This window comes from Procambarus clarkii, chromosome 6, assembly GCF_040958095.1.
Source record: "Procambarus clarkii isolate CNS0578487 chromosome 6, FALCON_Pclarkii_2.0, whole genome shotgun sequence".
Taxonomy (NCBI): Eukaryota; Metazoa; Arthropoda; class Malacostraca; order Decapoda; family Cambaridae; genus Procambarus; species Procambarus clarkii.
The window spans coordinates 39,906,662-39,926,500 of NC_091155.1; the positions used below are offsets into that span (position 1 = coordinate 39,906,662).

Below are 19,839 nucleotides of genomic sequence, written 5' to 3' on the forward strand. Positions count from 1 at the left end.
TCCCCGCGGCCCGGTCCTCGACCAGGTCTCCACCCCCAGGAAGCAGCCCGTGACAGCTGACTAACACCCAGGTACCTATTTTACTGCTAGGTAACAGGGGCATAGGGTGAAAGAAACTCTGCCCATTGTTTCTCACTGGCGCCCGGGATCGAACCTGGGACCACAGGATCACAAGTCCAGCGTGCTATCCGCTCGGCTACTATAGTATATATATACTATATAACAGTGCAGTAACACTGCACTGTTATATGCCAGTTTTCACCAATAATAGCGGCCGGCTCTGTTCCACCTGGGTACGTTGTCCTCTTGTGGCGTTTTTCTTTTGCGTTTGTTTACCTGTCTGGTGGGAGGGTCTGCCTTTGTGGTCCCCCATCGCTGTTCTTGTGGTGTATATATTTCATCCAGCGCCCCCTTCCCCCATGCTTCCGACTCCAAAGCGTCTGAGGGTTTCGGAGTCGAGGCAGGGTCTAGTTGGTGTTGAGACTCGGGACGATCTCAGGGGTGTCCCCTTCTGGGGTTGCGGCAGAGGCATTTGAGCCTGGTCCTTCTGCCGGAGCTTCTGGGTCTGGCCAGTGGGCCCCGTTCGTTCCTGCTTTTTCGGCAGCTCCCACATTTACTTTGGAGGTGGGAGGTTTGGAGGCCGGCTCGACCCTGGGTCCTCAGGGCGAGGTTCCCGGGGTTGGGGAGGGGTTGGCTTGGGGGTCTTGGGCCCCCATTGGACCCCGCCTGGGTTTTTCTGCCCTCCAAGCGGGGCTTGGTGTTACAAAGAGATGGATTCTCTTTCACTCCCTCCGCGTACGAATTGGATTTGGTGTCCACCCCTCCCCGGGTTCGGTTCAATGAACCTGCGGGTTCTTTGGTTCCGTCTTTCCGGAGGTTTCCGGCTTCATGGGTCTCGTCTTCTGAGGTTCAGGAAGTCTTGGCTGCTTACCTCCTGCGCGACCCGTATTATGCCTTCGTGATGGATCGGCGTTCCTTTGTGTACAGCTCTTCTAATTCGTACTGTGTTCGTTATGAAGTTCTGGAGTCGTCTTGGTTGGCTGACTGTCCTCTGACTGACTGAATAATGTGGAATAATTCATTATACGAAATTGTGATACAAAGGGGCCAGTTATTTCAACCGTCAATCCCCCCCGGGGATGCTCCCGTGCTCTCAGGTCCCTACACATGGTTCCACCTCCCACTCTTCCATGTGTAGATAGAACATTCTGGATCATTCCTACAACAACTAGTTTGTTACAAAGTCAAGCCTGGCCTTGGGCTGGGCTTGGGGAGTAGAAGAACTCCAGGAACCCTATCAAGCAGGTATCAAGCATGACTTCCTCCAGCTCGCCAAGAACCCGAAACCAGCGAGCTGGGAAGAACCAAATCCCTGGTGAGCAGACACGCGGACTGGCTGGGAGCCCAAACTAGCCAGAACCCGAACACCTAACAGACGCAGGCGGGACACCACGACCCGAGTAAAGCGTGTGGAAACACGAGGCACCAGATTCAACCCAAAGGGAAGACAACGAAAGTGGTAACCTTGACGCCCCACAACAAAACCGAGCCAGTCCCTGAACCTCGGATGAACCGGGACGTGCCAATACGCGTCCTTGAGGTCCAGGGACACCATCCAAGCTCCTGGCTCCAACAGAAGACTGGGATAGGGTAGTCATCCTGAAGGAAGGGCAATAAACCCTTGGGTTCAGACGGGACAAGTCCAGAATGAACCAGAGGTCCGCGCCGTCCCATTTCGGGACCGGAAACGGTCGGAACTCACCTGAGGGACGCCGTCGTTTCAACCACGCCAAAGCGAACCCACTCCAAGATGACCTGACAGCGCGCTGGAGAAGAGGCCTGCCCTTCTGGCCACAAACCCCCCCCCCTCCAAGGGAGGTGGAGTCGCCCAATGTCACCACAGGCCGCACGAAACGACCCAAAAAGCCAACGAATCGCGAGACCAAGATCGTGCAAACAGGGTGAGCCGCCCCCTCATCGCCTCATCAATGGGACGAACCGCAGAAAGGCCGACACGCCTTGCGAGCACCTAAGTAGCGAAGAGGGCGATCCTTGCACAGACCGGAAACAGCTGGAACTATAGGCTGTGCCTGGCCCAAATCTGGCACCAATGGACTTCCATAACGAAAAGATCCCCGAGCCCTGGCACGACCTTCACGGGAAGTCCCCCATGAGCCCACTGGAGCATCAACAACTCAAGACATAGGCCGACAACTAACTGAGGTCGTCTGCAGGCACTGCACCACCGCAGATTCGGCAAACAGCAACGGACAAAAAGGCGAAGACAACCGAAGAGCCAGGGCCCAAGCGGAATCTAAGGAAGAAGCCAGTACCGCCTGCCGACATGCTAGGCAAGAAGCACAGAACCACGAAACCTCATCACGCAAGACCGGCGCAAAGAGCTTCAACAAAGCAGACGGCGCCTGCACCGCAAACGGCAGCGGCCCCAAGCGCCCCCACATCCAACTCAAGCCAGTCCGAAGACAGCTCAAGGAGGGAAATTAATGCAGGGCTGAAGCAAGCAGGCCACGAGAACGCAAATCCTCTGCCACCAAGGCAGCCGAAAGGGAAGGAACCTGCACGTGAAGCTGCATGACACCAACATCTCGCGGAAGGGCAGGGGCGAAAAAAGAAAGCATTGAGATACTCGAAGTCGCCCCCCAGGAAAACCTGAAACGCCGACCAAGTCTCTCGCCATTCAAGCGTGCAGGATCAACAGAACGTGTGCCAAGCCTCCAAGGGGAGGGGGGAAATTGCGCAGACAGCGGCGCAGCGACGTGTGACGTCACACTAGTTTGCTTGTTTTCTGTTGGGGAGTTCTATCCACTAGTTTGGCTTTTGGTAGCAATTTTAACCAGAATAGGGGTTTGTTTTGAGGCGCTTACCTTTCTGGGTGCCTGTTCCGGTCGATGGCAGACATAGAATGCTTCCAACCACATGGGGGTTTCTATAGGCCATTGCTCCCCTTGCCTCTCTAAGGGGGGCCCGGTTCTGGCCGTGGTCCCCGGTAGGCCTAAGAACTGCATACACATGACTGATGCCAAAGTCTGACATTAGCATATCAGCCTGGGAAAGCTCCGGGGAGCCGACGGGGCTCCCCCCAGAAAATGTAGATATTTCTTTGATGGGATACTTATTTATTACATTTACAAATATGAAAGAATCTTAAAAGGTGCAATATGCCAAGTTGAATGCATGTTGACTAACCTTTAGGTGGTGAATAATTATCACATTTTAGAAAATCGAGTTCTTTTTCTGGGTTAGATGAATAGGACAGCATTGATGGGGAAGTACTGTAATAAAGTGATGCTGGTGTCTTCTTTGGTATTGCTACTTCAGTGGAGGGGTCCTTTGCAAATGTCATCCTGTGAAAAGTCACCTTATTAGCAAGAAACAGTTTGATTAAAAAACAAATTTAACTTTAAATACTGTATATGATCACTGTTAATTCTTATAATAGTAAATACAAACACATGCCTTACATGGACTGAGAAATATTAAGCATCAAGTTTGGATCAAAAGTTCCTTTTTGAATAAGCTACTGTTGCTCATTCAAGATACCACTCCTCAAAGACTCAGTGGACCAGGGTCAGGGTGATCAATATCCAAGACACAGCTGAGATCTTCTAAAAAAGCTTTTGCTGAGCAGCAGGCAGGTAGGTGAACGGGGGAAAGAGAGTGTTTCAGACTCAATTTTAACTACATGGATGGTGAAATACTAAAAGAAAAAACAGTTGAATGTAATGAAACGTCATTTTCTGGGCATCAGACTGATATGAGATATATTAGTCTGGGCCATCAGTCAATTGGAGTTTAGCTTACCGGGGATCACGAGCCAGGACCCAGCTCCCCTCAGAGAGGCACAGGGAGCAATGGCCTATGAAAACCTTGTACTTGCGGGCATTCCATGTCTGCCATCAACCAGGGTTAGCACCCAGAGAGGTAAGCATAACAAAACAGATCCCACATGCTAAGAAAAAATTGCAACCAGAGACCAACAAGAGACAGAACTTCCCCAACCTATAGAAACAAGCAAACATCACACAACGCTGCCGTGCCGCTTGTCCATGCAGCCCTCTCTTACCCAGGAGAGGGAGGGAAGCACCTCGGACTCCCCCCCCTCCCCCCGGTACCAGCTACTCACACCTCCAGATCGGAGGCTGAGCCTCAAAACAAAAAGGAAACCACTGACTGGCGGGAGGAAGGATGCCAGGAAGCTTCCGGGGCTCACTCAGAAAATGGCGTTACATTACATTCAGCGCTGGTTTTCTGTGGGGAGCCCCTCCTAGTCCCTGGTGCTACCTAACCAAAGACAAGTAAAAGAGGGATGTACCAGGGAGGCAGCTGCCATGCGTGCCTCAACTCGAAGTCAAGACAACTGGCTGGTACCTTTGTACCTAACTACCCAAAGCCATATACAAATGACTGGGACCAGGAAGACTGATCAGGTAACGGACGGCCAGGATCCTCTTCGACCTCCAAAATCCCTGCGCCCAAATGTCACCCCAAAACATGTTGCTGAAAACAGCAGCCAAAGCAGCAAACTTATGAACATCATGGGCACGAGGGTAGACCACAGGCTGGCTAGACTTAACCCTGAAACGACCTGAGAGACCCGGAGACCTGAAACAGGGAACGAGGGAAACCGAATCAACCCAAAGCACATCCCTGGTCACAGAAGCTGTGGCACGCAGATAACGCAAAGAGCCACAACCGGCCACAACACATTATACACCCTCAGCCTGACCAACCAAGCATGAAGACCCAAGAGCCCATCTGGAAAGTGGCCATATCGTTCTTCGCCACAAAAGGAGATGGCTGCAACCGAACAAACTGACCACCAGGACTGAAAAAGCAGAATCCCCTGTGCCAGAGGAGAGCGTAAAGCTCACCAACCTGACCCCCAGAGGCCATTGCCAACAAAAAAACAGTCTTGGAAAACCATCTTGAACCGAAGGGGCCACCACAAACTGGGAAGGAGAAAGAAAGAAAGAGCACCCAGTCCAAGGACCAGGACAGCTCAGGCGGGCCAGAGGTGAAACAAAGCATGAGAAAGTTTACGGAAAGTGGCGGAACTGACATCCATCCTGAACGCAAGCTGAAGCGGCTTTGCCAGTGCCGCACAATAAGAGGCGACAGTATTCAGCATCAAATGACGGTCCTCAAAAAGCCAAGAAGGAGAAAACAACCTAATCAAAAATAGAAGACAACCTGCAAAGCAAGAGAAACTGGCAAAAAGATCACCAGGAGACTTTATACTGTCGCCGAGACGAAGCTTGCAAGTGGGACACCATCAAAGAAGCCACCTGATCACCATACAAATGGTGATACACCCGCGTCATGAAGACCAGATGCGAAGAGCAGAGGAGTAGACTGAACCAGCCATGTAACAGTCCAGTCCGATCTCCTGAAAGAGGCGGAGCCGAAAAAAATGCACCTGGTTTGGACACCAAGCAAACAGCGCCCGAAACCAAGGCTGGGCCACAAGGATGACTCACTCGGTAAGAGTTCAACAGAGCCAGAACCCAAAGCAATATCTGGACTGGGAGGAAGAGGTACAGGTAACCCCTCCTCGACCAGTCCTGCTGAAAAGCATCCACCATCGGCTCTGCAGTCGGGGAAGGGTGCCACATATATCGGAAGACGCCGAGACCACACCAACGCAGAGAGGTCCACCTCCAGGAGCCAGTAGCAGACCTAACTGAATGAGCCGGTGACGACCGTCCAATCCGTGGACAGGGGAATGAACAGAGACAGACAGGCTGTCTGCCAGGACGTTGTACACTCCCTGGATATGAACCGCACGGAGGACCAAACCATGAGAATCCAGCAGACGAGTCACTCGAAGCAACCTTCCCCAAAGAGCCAAAGACCAAAGAGAACCCCCACATTTCAGACAATGAACCACCAGAGAACAGTACGAATGGATCCGGATCGCAGAGCCCCGAGCGACCCAAACCCTCCAAAGTGACGGCCAAATTGCTGCAAACTCCCGCACCGTGCTGCGAGCACGACGGAAGGATGGAGTCCACTGCCCCTGGTCGGCCTGGTGAGCACTGATCACAAACCCCCAACCGAGAGACGACAAATCCGTGAATACATCGAGTGAAGAATCAGGAGTCGCCAGGGCACTGAACCCCGAAAATCCCGAAGAGCAAGCCGGTGACGCAGCAACCAATGCAAGGGCCACAGAGTCCAAACCCAGCAATCGCGAGAGAGGTGGAAGGAACCAGAACAGACAGTGAAGCCAGACCAGACTAGGCGGGTAAACTAGCATGGCGAAGCATAGACCTCGCACAACTGCTCGAGCAACCACCGAGTGACCCAAGAACCCTTCAGAAACAGCTGAAAGTGGGACTGCAGCCGCAGAAATGCTTCTAGAAGGAGTGAGATGGAAGCGAACCGCGAGTCCCACACGAGGCTGAGTCAGGTCCGAAACCAGGACAGAATCAGACGAGACTTCCACCAGTTCACCAGAAACCCGAACTCGGTGAACCAGGTAAAAACCACCCCCTCCGGCAAGCAGACAAGCAGACTGGCTGGGAGCCCACACCAACTAGCAGTTGAGGTGGCCCAACACCTGAATACCTAGCAGACATAGATGGGACACCCCGAACCTGGTAAGACGAGGAGATGCGAGGTGCAAGAAGCCGGCCAAAGAAAAGGCAATGAAGACAAGAAGCAGGTCACCCCACAACAAAAATGAACCAGTCTTTGAACCCCGAAAAGAAGCCGGACATGCCAACACGTGTCCCAAAGGGCCAGACACACTACCCCAACAACCCAGCCCGAAAAGAAACCGAATCTGGGACAGAGTCATCCAGAAGGAAGCCAGTTGGTACAGACAGGACAAAACCAGAACGAACCGAAAATCTGCACAGTCCCATTGCGGGACTGGAGCCAGATGACCTGACATAAGCAAAGGGGAAGAAGCCTGCCCCTCCAGCTCCAACCCCCCCCCTCCCCCAAGATGAGGAGCCGCCCAACACTACCACAGGCCAGAGAACACGACCCGAACTGCCCACAAATCGTGGAACCAAGCGTGGGCAAACAGAGCCAGCCTCCACCCCCCCCCCCAAGCGGGGCAACCAACAAAGGGAACGACACTCCCTCCAAGAATAAAAAATTGGAAATACAAATACGGTGCAACCTAGTTTCGGCAAAGCATATGGGACAAACCCCGGTTCGTTGCGGTAATGGAATCGTTGAAAGACGTGATGCCTCCAGGAGGCATTTACCTCTGTCTTTTTTTTGTGTACACAATATAAATGCATTATTATATTATATATAGTGGCACCTCGATTAACGAGTGGCTCTATCTACGAGCATTTCAAGTAATGAGCGAGCCACTCGCAGCAAATTTGTCTCTATTGAGGAGCTTCACCTCTATTATCGAGCAAAACCCCATGGTGCTTCCCAGCGTCTTGCGGGTTCTCACAAATTCTCGGACGCCTCCGACGCCAGTGTTGTTGTATCGTGCACGACAAGCATCCCCCTCTGGATTTATTTGCACTTTTCTTTGGGTTTTTATGGTTTTGTGACTGCAATTTGTAACGCACGATGTCGCTAAGAAGCTGCTTGCTAAAGTCAGTGTTGGGAAGGGGAAGAAAGTGACAACTACCGTGGAAGTGAAGAAGGAAATCATAAAGTACGAGCGTGGTGTCCGTGTGACTGATCTCATCAGGGAGTATGGCAGGTCCTCATCAACGATTTGTACCATTCTGAAGAGGAAGGAACAATTTAAGACGCTTGAGGTGGCTAAAGGAGTTACCAAGGTCACCAAGAAATGTCCAAAAATCCTAGAAGAGGTTGAAAAGCTACTGCTGGTCTGGATGAATGAAAGGCAATTACATGGCGATAGTCTCTGAAGCTCTTGTTTGTGCAAAGGCCAAGAAGTTGTATGTGGATCTTGTCAGGAAGAAACCAGGTGCGTCGTCTGAAGAGGAGGAGATATACAAGCCAAGCCGTGGATGGTTTGAGAAATTTAGGAAGAGAAGCGGTATCCACAGTGTTGTGCGACATGGGGACATGGGGACGTGCAACATAAAGCTGCTGTCCAGAAATTTGTACCAGAGTTACAGGAATTTGTTGCCAGAGAGGAGTTCTTGCCCCAACAAGTTTTTAATTGTGACGAGACTGGCCTGTTTTGGAAGAAAATGACGAAGAGGACCTACATCACATAGGAGGAACAATCTTTGCCTGGCCACAAACCGATGAAGGCTCGGCTTACTCTCGTGCTCTGCGCCAATGCAAGTGGCGATTGCAAGGTCAAGCCGCTGCTAGTCTACCACTCAGAAAATCCACGCGTGTTCAAGGCATGTAAAGTGTACAAGGCACGACTGAAGGTGATGTGGAGGTCCAATAAGAAATCCTGGGTCACGTGGATATTCTTCACTGAATGGGTCAATGATGTTTTTGGCCCTTCAGTGAGGAAATATCTTGAAGAGAAGCAGTTGCCACTCAAGGCCTTGCTTGTGCTTGATAATGCTCCTGCACATCCTCCACAGATGCAAGAAGAATTGTTTCCCAAAAATCAGTTCATCACCAAGTTTCTTCCTTCCAATACCACGCCACTCCTCAAACCTATGGACCAGAAAGTCATTGCAAACTTTAAGAAACTCTACATGAAGGCATTGGAGAGGTGTGTTTATGTGATAGACAATACAGAGCTGACCCTCAAAGAATTCTGGAAGAACCACTTCAATATCCTGGGTGCCTTACGTTTGATCGATAAGGCCTGGGAAGGAGTGACACAGAGGACCCTAAACTCTGCATGGCAAAACCTGTGGCCTGAGTGTGTCCCTGAGCGAGACTTCGAAGGTTTCGGTCCTGCACTTGCATCTGCATCTGTGGAAGACCAGGAAGTGCATCTAGTGGATGATAGTGTTGCTCTGGGGCAAACTTTGGGTCTGGAGTTGGATGCTACTGATGTGCAAGAGTTAGTGGAGGAGCACAGTGAGGAACTGACTACTGAGGAACTCCTGGAACTTCAGAAGGAGCTTAATCAAGAGGAGGTACAAGAGCTCTCATCAGGGGAAGAGGAGGTAGGGGAGGATGTTGCTGCCTCTTCAAGTGAGATCAGGGAAGTGTTGGGAATGTTTGAAAAGGTGACCGCAGTCTTGGAAAAACTTCACCCTGATAAAGCAATGACAACCTCGTGTGTGAACATGTTTAATGACAATTTGCCGTCTCGTTTTAAAAACATCCTAAAACAAAAACAAAAGTAATTGTCAATAGACTCTTTCTTTGCAAAAGTAGAGAAAAAAAAGAGTCAGTGATAGTGAACCACAATCTGGTCCCAGTGGGGTGAAATTCCCAAGAGAGCCCGCCTGACTCAGAGGTGGATTCTCCTGCCACACCATAACCCCTCTCTTCCTTCCCACCTCCCCATCGTCTCCCTCAAGCCAGCAACAACTCTTCGTAAGGTAAAGTAAACATGAAAACAGTACAACAAAACATTTATAATTACATGTGCAGTATTATATTTACATTAAAAAATGTCATACAAGTATGGATGTTTTTGGGAGTGGAACGGATTAAATTCATTTCCTTTATTTTAAATCAGGAAATTTGTTTCTTAAGACGAGTTTTCCACATAACGAGCTCGGTGCCAGAACGGATTAAACTCGTTAATCGAGGTGCCACTGTACTGTACCAATATATTACTACTCTACTAAAATATACTGTGTTTTAGGTTTATTTACCTTATTGTTGAAGTATGCTCATCTTGAATTCTCATAGAGTTGTGAATACAGTACCGCAAATACGTACAGACCTATATTATGCAGTTGGCACTGTATTGATTATGTAGTTCTGCTGTATATTGAGTACTACAATACAATTTATGAAAACTATTGTACACTAAAATTACTGCATCTTTAATTTTAACACTAACAATGTGTACTTCATTTTAACACTGGTTCTAACAGTACACTCCACACACAATGTTCTAGATGTTTGCATCAGCTTTGTTGGTGCTCACTGCTGCTGTGTTGGCTTCAGCTGCTTAATGATTCTCTGGCAATTTTCCCTTTCTTAATATTATGCCTATTCTTAAATTTTTCCAACCATTCTTCACTAGTTCAACAAACAAATATCATCATGGATGGATTGGTGGCCGACTGGCGAGCAGGCAGAGTGGGTGGGTTTGGGCAGAGGACACGACCCGAACTGCCCGACCCGATGGATTGGTGGCCGGGAGGGCTATTTGGGCGAGGTGGGTGGATTTGGGCAGGCAGATGGGTGGCTATTTGGGCGAGGTGGGTGGATTTGGGCAGGCAGATGGGTGGCTATTTGGGCGAGGTGGGTGGATTTGGGCAGGCAGATGGGTGGCTATTTGGGCGAGGCGGGTGGATTTGGGCAGACAGATGGGTGGCTATTTGGGCGAGGCGGGTGGATTTGGGCGAGGCGGGTGGATTTGGGCAGGCAGATGGGTGGCTATTTGGGCCAGGCGGGTGGATTTGGGCAGGCAGATGGGTGGCTATTTGGGCGAGGCGGGTGGATTTGGGCGAGGCGGGTGGATTTGGGCGAGGCGGGTGGATTTGGGCAGGCAGATGGGTGGCTATTTGGGCGAGGTGGGTGGATTTGGGCAGGCAGATGGGTGGCTATTTGGGCGAGGTGGGTGGATTTGGGCAGGCAGATGGGTGGCTATTTGGGCGAGGTGGGTGGATTTGGGCAGGCAGATGGGTGGCTCTTTGGGCGAGCGGTGTGGGTGGGCGGCTATATGAGCAGGCATCCTGATGTATTACCAAAGGCTTGGATGCTTAACACATTATAGCTTGGCAAGCTTGAGGAGAGTCCTCTCAGAAAATTAATATTTGTTCATTCCATTTAACAATTTGCACTAAACAGAAACTGTTTGGCCCATGTAATAAAAGTTAAAGTCCATACAAACAAGAATTCTTAAAATAACTCATAGAAACCAAATAAGCAAGTACATACAGTACATAAATTATTATAATGTATTGTTTACTCGAGTTAGCCAAATAATTTGTTATTTTATTTACCTCTGTTTCTTACAGTGGGGTTCTCCTTCCAGATGCTGCGTCATGTTAGCATCACTTGTACACGATATGTTACACAAACAGCAGAATATGAAGGTCTGCTCATTCACCATCCTCACTTCTACTATACCACGTTTCATTGCCACCTCTAGGAGGTCTGCAAAGAAAAACAAATTCTATACAATACAATGCAATACAAGCAAATATATTATTACCTTAGACATATCCATAAATGGATCCTTCAGAAGCACAAGACCTTGTACAATGATAACCTAAGGCTAATACCATCTCACCAGATGGTTAAGAATATCTCATGGCCTATCTTGAGATGATTTCGGGGCTTTTTAGTGTCTCCGCGGGCCAGTCCTCGACCAGGCCTCCGCCCCCAGGAAGCAGTCCATGACAGCTGACTAACACCCAGGTAACAGGGGCATAGGGTGAAAGAAACTCTGCCCATTGTTTCTCGCCGGCGCCTGGGATCGAACCCAGGACCACAGGATCACAAATCCAGCGTGCTGTCCGCTCGGCCAACCGGCGCCGAGCATACTGAGAATATATGTACCAGAATTCTACTCCTCTCAGAATCGGGGAAGGTGATGAGTGTCATGTCATAAGTAACTATACAGTGAGAAAAACTCCTTCCAAACAGGCCAAACAATGTTACACACCTGGATGCCTGTCAAACCTTCAATACAACATCAGGCTCCATTTAATTCACGAGACACTACCAGAGGTCAATACCAAAAATGGACTGCTTGATTTTTTTCTTATCTCTAAAGGTGGTCTTATGACCTCGTCACAAGTCAATACCTGTAGAAAGGAGTGAAGTTAGTGGTAGCTTTAGTTTAAATATGGTGCTTTTGGATCCCTGGTTTCAGAATGGAGTCTGACATTCATGACCAGGATGAGCTTAGCATGAATGATGTTCAGCTCATGTGTTTTTGTTATGTGATAAGTGACTTGAAATATCAAAATGAAGACTATTTATTATCCACTCAGAGGGAGGTTCAGGTTGAATTCTTTTGTGCTATAGGAGTTCATGGCATTCTTAGTTGCCTGTTACTATAGCTGTCAATGCTCATACATTTTGTGTTTGCTAGCTATTTGTATATTCTTATGATTGGCTATTGCACTTTGATGGTAGGCTTAGTGTAGTTATAATCCTATGTTTTGAGGCGTATGTTTATCTCCAAACTTTGCAGGCAGTTATGAGAGCCTTTACTAAGTTCAGGGACACTGCCATTCTAGCTCACAAATTTTACCAAGATATTTCTTGTGAAATTTTCAATCCTGTGAGTGAAGTGATTATGGACCTCCACTAAGTTCAGTGTTGGCCTGTGCTCAGTTCAGCCTGGCAGTGTGACTGGTAGCTCACACTGCCGTCCTGTGCTCAGTTCAGCCTGGCAGTGTGACTGGTGGCTCACACTGGTGGCTCACAATAACAAGGGCTGTTCTAGCCCTTGTTATTTCTACTAGGGTAGCAATTTCTGTCCAATGCAATCTGTGCAATTTCCAGTCTAATACCTTTTAAAGTGCATTCTCTGGATTTAATAGATGGAGCAATGGTGGACCTTGCAAAGTTCAGAGCAGGCCTATGTCCTATGCAGTTTAGGGTGTGTGACCGGTGGTTGTTGATTTTTCTAGCCCCCTGATTTTTCGTTTCCAGTCCCAATTACAGCCAGCCAAAGTGACTGCAGTGACAGCGGTGTAATGCGGCCCTGGCATCAACCAGATGAAAAAGATTAAGACAAATAAGATCGACCAAAACAACCAGCGTTGAATGTAATGAAACGCCATTTTCTGGGCGAGACCCAGAGGCTCCCTGGAGCTAGGCCCTCCACTAGATCCCCATGCTTGCAGGCATTCAGCTTTTAGTTTGTTTGCTTGGTAGCTCTGGGATAACCGGTTAGCAGTACTTCACCTGGGCTTCCCTTAGTCAGCCTAAGGGCCCTGGAAACTCCCATTGGGGCTCAGTGGTCCGATGGAAGAGAATTCCGAGTCCCACCTTGCTTTGTGCGAGTCTGAAGGTTGCTCTGTCCCCTTGTCTCAGGGTGACACTCACCGTCTTTACCTCCGCCATGCTGCTTGTTGGGCCAGTGACACCTTTGACCCGGAGTCCTACGAGTGGTGTTCCTTGCTTGTACTCCAATTCACTCAGTCCAATGAGATTGATATTCGGGTGCAAGCAGCTTCGGCATTGCATGCGCAGTTTAGGTTGCTGCAACGCGCAAGGTTGCTTGCCTTTCCGGACGGAAAGGGACCATGCATCCATCTAGTCCCCCACCATTCAGGGCCCCCCCTCCCACCATCCATCCATCCAGTTCCCCCTTCCCCCACCATAAGTCCTCTCACCATCCATCCTGTTGCTCTCCCTAATATGACTAAAATGTTAGCAATATTTTAAACCCTCCAGATAATAGCAGAGCCCAGAATTTAATGACTCGGGCATAGCCCCATATAAATCATTAATTAAATTGAGTGGATACTGAACAAGTACTTCATACTCCAAGGCAAACTTCATACACCGAGTCAAATTCAATGAAACTGAAATCAAAGTCAATAAAATTGACTTCGAACAACAAATAATTTATACTCTGGGGCATTCATAGACAGAGGCTCCACTGTAGACTATTATTGGAATAATAGTCTTTCTGGCATATTGGAATATGCTTTCTGGCCATCACAAATATCTAGATAACCAGGTGGTTTGATTGGAGGGTTTGGTGTGTTAGTATAATGGATTTACTCTGAGAATGGGGTGAATTAAGACAACCTGTTGAAATGATTTGCAAATTATAAATAAGTTACCACATCATTTATAATACATGATATACCTGGAGAGGGTTCTGAGAGTTGTTCTACTCCCCGAGCCCGTCCTGAAGCCAGGCTCGACAATATATATAATATTGTACCAAAATTAAAAGATAACAAGCAGATGTAAGTCGGTCGGCAGAGCGGACAGCACGCTGGACTTGTGATCCTGTGGGCCTGGGTTCGATCCCAGGCGCCGGCGAGAAACAATGGGCAGAGTTTCTTTCACCCTATGCCCCTGTTACCTAGCAGTAAAATAGGTACCTAGGTGTTAGTCAGCTGTCACGGGCTGCTTCCTGGGGGTGGAGGCCTGGTGGAGGCCTGGTCGAGGACCGGGCCGCGGGGACACTAAAAAGCCCCGAAATCATCTCAAGATAACCTCAAGATAACCAAGCCATGTGATAATGCACAGAACAATAACAACAACATAGCCCAACCTACAGGGCCAAAACACATTAAAAACTAACCAGTTTCATGCTGAGTAACAGGTTTTAGTGACGAGACTGATGTGTTTTCTTTCCGCACAAGAGATGGAGACTGATAACTGGTTGCCGGCATACACTGTGAAGTGCTGTCTAGCCTGTCAAAAGATAGATCTGATCCTCTCTTAGATGCGCCAAGGACTGAGCTGTACATGTGAGTTCGTATAGCTTTTCTGTGAGGAGATCCTTCGAGGTGGCTTTGTGCAGGAACAATACCAGACATAGTCCTATTGCACACTATACACCTGTAGTATTCCTGCAATTTAAAATAATAATTTTTAATTAGATATGCTTCAAGCCGCCGAGAATGTCAAAAACAGCAATCAATATGCCACATTACTGTACTACCTTACTTGCATTTAGCAATTTTAAATTTCCAGATTATATACTATTTATAACAGGAGGTTTGAAAGTTGAAGATGCTATACAAAGGCATACTATAACAATTAAAAAAAATAACAGGTGACCCATAAATGTCAACTAAAATTAATACTGCCGGTCCAACCTGTCCGTGAGTGCCAGACCATAAACATTGCTAAGCAGCCCGGGGAGCACAGAATGTGAACAAAGTTTTCAATCATTTTTATGTTTTCTTAGTTATTTGTTGGATTATAACTAGAAATTTGATGTTAAAATGTTTGCAAATGAATTCTCTAGAGAACAGAAAAAACATAAGTAAATCTATAATAGATTTGTTTCACTTAAAATGACTGCATATTCAATGTTTATTTTCTGGTTTAGGACTTTTATCCCTTTAGCAGGTGCTCTTGCATATTGGTTTAATTGGAGGAGGATTTCTCCAAATGTCATAATAGTTCAAGGTTGACGAATAAAAATTAACTATAATGTATTATACGTATTATAACTTACATGTTTCAAACCTAAAAGGTTCATTCTCAAGTTAAGTGGTGACAAGACATGAGTTAACATCTGATTATATAAAACAGAGAGGTCAGTTGTATCAAAAACATCAGGTGACTGGCTAAAGTAAACAGAAATAAGAATATACGGAAGAAGTGAGACGACACACCAATGAAAAACTAGACTTACAAAGTTATGTCAAGTGATAGGGTGATGAGAGCTTGGGTCACTGTAGTAAGCATTGTGTTATGGACAGACATCACTGTTAGCCTGTTCAAATTCAGGTCTTATACTCTCACTCTCAAGGTGAGGAAAGGAGGTGAGTGAGTGTGCGAGCGAGCGAACATGTAATTACCCAAGTAATTACCTAAGTGTAGTTACAGGATGAGAGCTACGCTCGTGGTGTCCCGTCTTCTCAGCACTCTTTGTCATATAACGCTTTGAAACTACTGACGGTCTTGGCCTCCACCACCTTCTCACCTAACTTGTTTCAACCGTCTACCACTCTGTTTGTGAAAGTGAATTTTCTTGTATTTCTTCGGCATCTGTGTTTAGCTAGTTTATATCTATGACCTCTTGCTCTTAAAGTTCCAGGTCTCAGGAAATCTTCCCTATCGATTTTATCAATTCCTGTTACTATTTTGTATATAGTGATCATATCACCTCTTTTTCTTCTGTCTTCTAGTTTTGGCATATTTAATGCCTCTAACCTCTCCTCGTAGCTCTTGCCCTTCAGTTCTGGGAGCCACTTAGTAGCATGTCTTTGCACCTCTTCCAGTTTGTTGATGTGCTTAAGATATGGGCACCACACCACCGCTGCATATTCTAGCTTTGGCCTAACAAAAGTCGTGAACAATTTCTTTAGTATATCGCCATCCATGTATTTAAAAGCAATTCTGAAGTTAGAAAGCGTGGCATAGGCTCCTCGCACAATATTCTTTATGTGGTCCTCAGGTGATAGTTTTCTATCTAGAACCACCCCTAGATCTCTTTTTTTTATCAGAATTCTTTAAAGATTTCTCACATAATATATAGGTTGTGTGGGGGTCTATGTTCTCCTATTCCACATTCCATAACATGGCATTTATTAACATTAAATTCCATTTGCCAAGTGGTGCTCCATATACTTATTTTGTTCAGGTCATCTTGAAGGGCATGACAATCATCTAAGTTTCTTATCCTTCCTATTATTTTAGTCAGTGAGTGAGCGAGTGAGTGAGTGAGTCAGTCAGTCAATCAGTAAGTGAGTGAGTGAGTGAGTGAGTGAGTGAGTGAGTGAGTGAATCAGTGTGTGAGTGAGTGAGTGAATGTGTGAGTGTACAATTATATATATATTGTAGATATATATATAATCATCGTGTAAAGACGTCACCAAGGAAAGTTAATGATACAAGCCAAGAAAAGAAAAATGGTTAGTACCACGATAGAGATGAAAGAATACCTCATACCAGTAAGCCCTAAATAAGAAAATAACCTACATGGAACATCTCGGTCACACTTAATGAAACGTGTCTAAATGAAAACCTGCTGCCAGTACCTGTACACACAATTATAATATACATATTACACACACAAGAGATGAGTATACAAATGTTTATGAACGGCAATTGGATAACATGCCTTAGCATCATCAGAATGCAAAAGTGCTAATTAGTATACAAAACCTTTTAGCCTAAGTCTACATCACAATCTACAATATTTTTAAATACTCAAGGTATTTAATAAGAAATAAGAGTACAAGATAAATGCACTAACCTGATGTTCAACAAAGGTTTTAACCAGCGTCCCATTCTCTACAGCTTCGAGAACACTCTCGGTCACTGAGTAAGTGATCTGGGTTGTGCACACACTCTGTTAAGATGAAAATTTACTGTTAGGTGAAACTTTAGTGACAATTTTATTATAAAAATGTGATGCCAAAAGGCATAACAACAAAAATCTAAAAACAATATTTGTTCTTATCATCCTCATGTTCTTCTATGTAATCCCTCTGCTCTTCTCATACACATCTCACAAATACAATAAACTGGGTATTACACCAAGCTTTGACCAATCATGAACACCCACTAACCAGGACCAGAATCTGGCCCCTTGAAAGAGATGAACTGGAGCAGGTCATCACTTATCACCCCATAACCAAAGGGGGAGAAAAATGAAAATTGCAAGACTTCGTAACAAGCAATTGCATGGAAAATATTTATAAACATTTTTATAAACAAGGTAACAAATACTGCCCCTAAACATTTATTTGTAGATATCTATGAAATTAGCATCAATGGGATATACAGTAAGTAGATGCTCGGAATATTTTTTATTTGTTTTACTGTACTGTGCAGAAAAAGGAGATTTAAACCCCTGATGTATAGAATGGAAACTTTACTTCTTTGAATTATTTCAAATGTTTTAATGATGTGATGTTAGTGCTGTCTATAACTTTTGCAAATTGCTTTACTACCCCCATTGTGGAGTAGCATGATCTCTGCTGTTTTATTTGTGGAGGATGACAATGGTATCCTGGATTCATCTCCAAATGATGCTTAGGTTCTGTGATACTGTAGTGAATATTTTGCAATCCTTGATAAACATTGAATGCCATGAGTCTAGGCCTTATGCAGAGTTTATGGGGATGCTTATGAGTTTATAGGGGCCTGACAGCTGAGTGGACAGAGCTTTGGAATCATAGTCCTCAGGTTCCGGGTTCGATCCCCGGTGGAGGCGAAAACAAATGGGCAGTTACTTTCACCGTGATGCCCCTGTTACCTAGCAGTAAATAGGTACCTGGGAGTTATACAGCTGCTACAGACCGCTTCCTGGGGGTGTACAACAAAAAACCAGCATCGAATGTAATGAAACGCCATTTTCTGGGCGAGACCCAGAGGCTTCCCGGAGCTATGACGGGCTGATGTATATATATTAGACCGTGGCAACAGTCAATTGAAGGAGTTCTAAGCCTACCGGGGACCAGAGCCAGAACCTGGCGCCCCTCAAGAGAGGCACGAGGAGCAATGGCCTAAAGACACCCCCGTGTAATTGGAAGCAGTCTTTGTCTGCCATCTGCCAGGTCAGACACCCAGAAAGGTAGGAATTCCAAAACAAGCTACTGATAAGAAAAAAACTGCAAACCGAAAGTCGAACAAGCAACAGCACTCCCCAATCAAAACCAAGGAAACAAGTAAGACGTCACCACAACCGCTGCGCATCCGTCTGCACAACCCCTCCTTCCCCAGGAGGAGGACGGGTCCCAGACCTCCACGCCGGTAACTCCCCAGGAGGGGGACGGGTCCCAGACCTCCACGCCGGTAACTCCCCAGGAGGAGGACGGGTCCCAGACCTCCACGCCGGTAACTCCCCAGGAGGGGGACGGGTCCCAGACCTCCACGCCGGTAACTCCCCAGGAGGAGGACGGGTCCCAGACCTCCACGCCGGTAACTCCCCAGGAGGGGGACGGGTCCCAGACCTCCACGCCGGTAACTCCCCAGGAGGAGGACGGGTCCCAGACCTCCACGTCGGTAACTCACCAGGAGGAGGACGGGTCCCAGACCTCCACGCCGGTAACTCACCAGGAGGAGGACGGGTCCCAGACCTCCACGTCGGTAACTCCCCAGGAGGGGGACGGGTCCCAGACCTCCACGTCGGTAACTCACCAGGAGGAGGACGGGTCCCAGACCTCCACGCCGGTAACTCACCAGGAGGAGGACGGGTCCCAGACCTCCACGCCGGTAACTCACCAGGAGGAGGACGGGTCCCAGACCTCCACGCCGGTAACTCACCAGTCCAGAGGCTGAGTATCAAAAAAGCAAAAAAACGCCGACCAAAGGGGAGGGAGGGATGCCCGAATGAAAATGAATTTCAGAGAATTGTTATTTTTATTACCACCGACAGTGAAGGAAAACATAAGAAATAGAGAAGATTCGTGTTAGAATTATTAATCTTACCTTTTTGGTCATATTCAACAACATATGTTCACAAGAAAGACTGCTACCAAATTATACTAATTTTCATGTTAAGTAAACTATTTTAAACGTTTTTTCCCTTTTGTGCTTTATCCTACAGTCGTCAACACAGTGAAGATTCAGAAGACACTATATGCAGTGTATGGTGGCCACTGTAAAGTTTGGACACAATACCGGTTTACTTGCATAGTTCTGGTGAATAAAACATGTAGATAGGTATACATAACGTGTGTAAATAGTGTAATACAAACAATAACAGTATGGTGGGAGAAGCAATGCTGGCGAGTAAGATGTTAGAGGAGTGAGGGAGAGACTGGATGTTGGAGGAGTGAGGGTGTGGCAGCTGACACTCGCGGAGTTCTTAAGTGTGTTGATGGTGAATGTATATTGTGTGTGATAGTGTAAATAGACTGTATATATACATAAATTAGGATAATACAATGGAAATATGTGCTGGATGTGTACACGTGTGTCATGCATGTAACACGTCTTTTGACAGTATGGATGTTCTACTGCCATAATATAGTGTACGTGTTTAATATATATAGGATTGGCACGTAAAAGCAAATAAAATGTATTTGGAACTGTGCGCAGAAAATGAACAAAAATATATTCTCAGCAACTCGCACAGCGTGGCCCGGGGGCGGACGCCACGCACGACCAGGGAATGATGACGTCACGCACGAACTAACAGACCCTATACCAGCCAGAGTACATACAATTCCGACC

At 47.0% G+C, this 19,839-nt stretch overlaps 1 protein-coding gene across 2 annotated transcripts in view; it reads right to left on the reverse strand.

Moving 5' to 3' along the window:
• Positions 1 to 19,839, reverse strand: part of LOC123754121 (uncharacterized) — a 75,080-nt gene that overhangs the window by 44,818 nt on the left and 10,423 nt on the right. For both annotated transcript variants that reach the window (XM_045736317.2, XM_045736319.2), the window contains 4 exons: positions 16,913 to 17,008; positions 14,282 to 14,552; positions 11,007 to 11,160; positions 3,208 to 3,365 (listed from right to left, as the gene is read on the reverse strand). In XM_045736317.2, the coding sequence (XP_045592273.2) occupies positions 3,208 to 3,365; positions 11,007 to 11,160; positions 14,282 to 14,552; positions 16,913 to 17,008 (679 nt within the window). The remainder of the gene's footprint in view (positions 1 to 3,207; positions 3,366 to 11,006; positions 11,161 to 14,281; positions 14,553 to 16,912; positions 17,009 to 19,839) is intronic.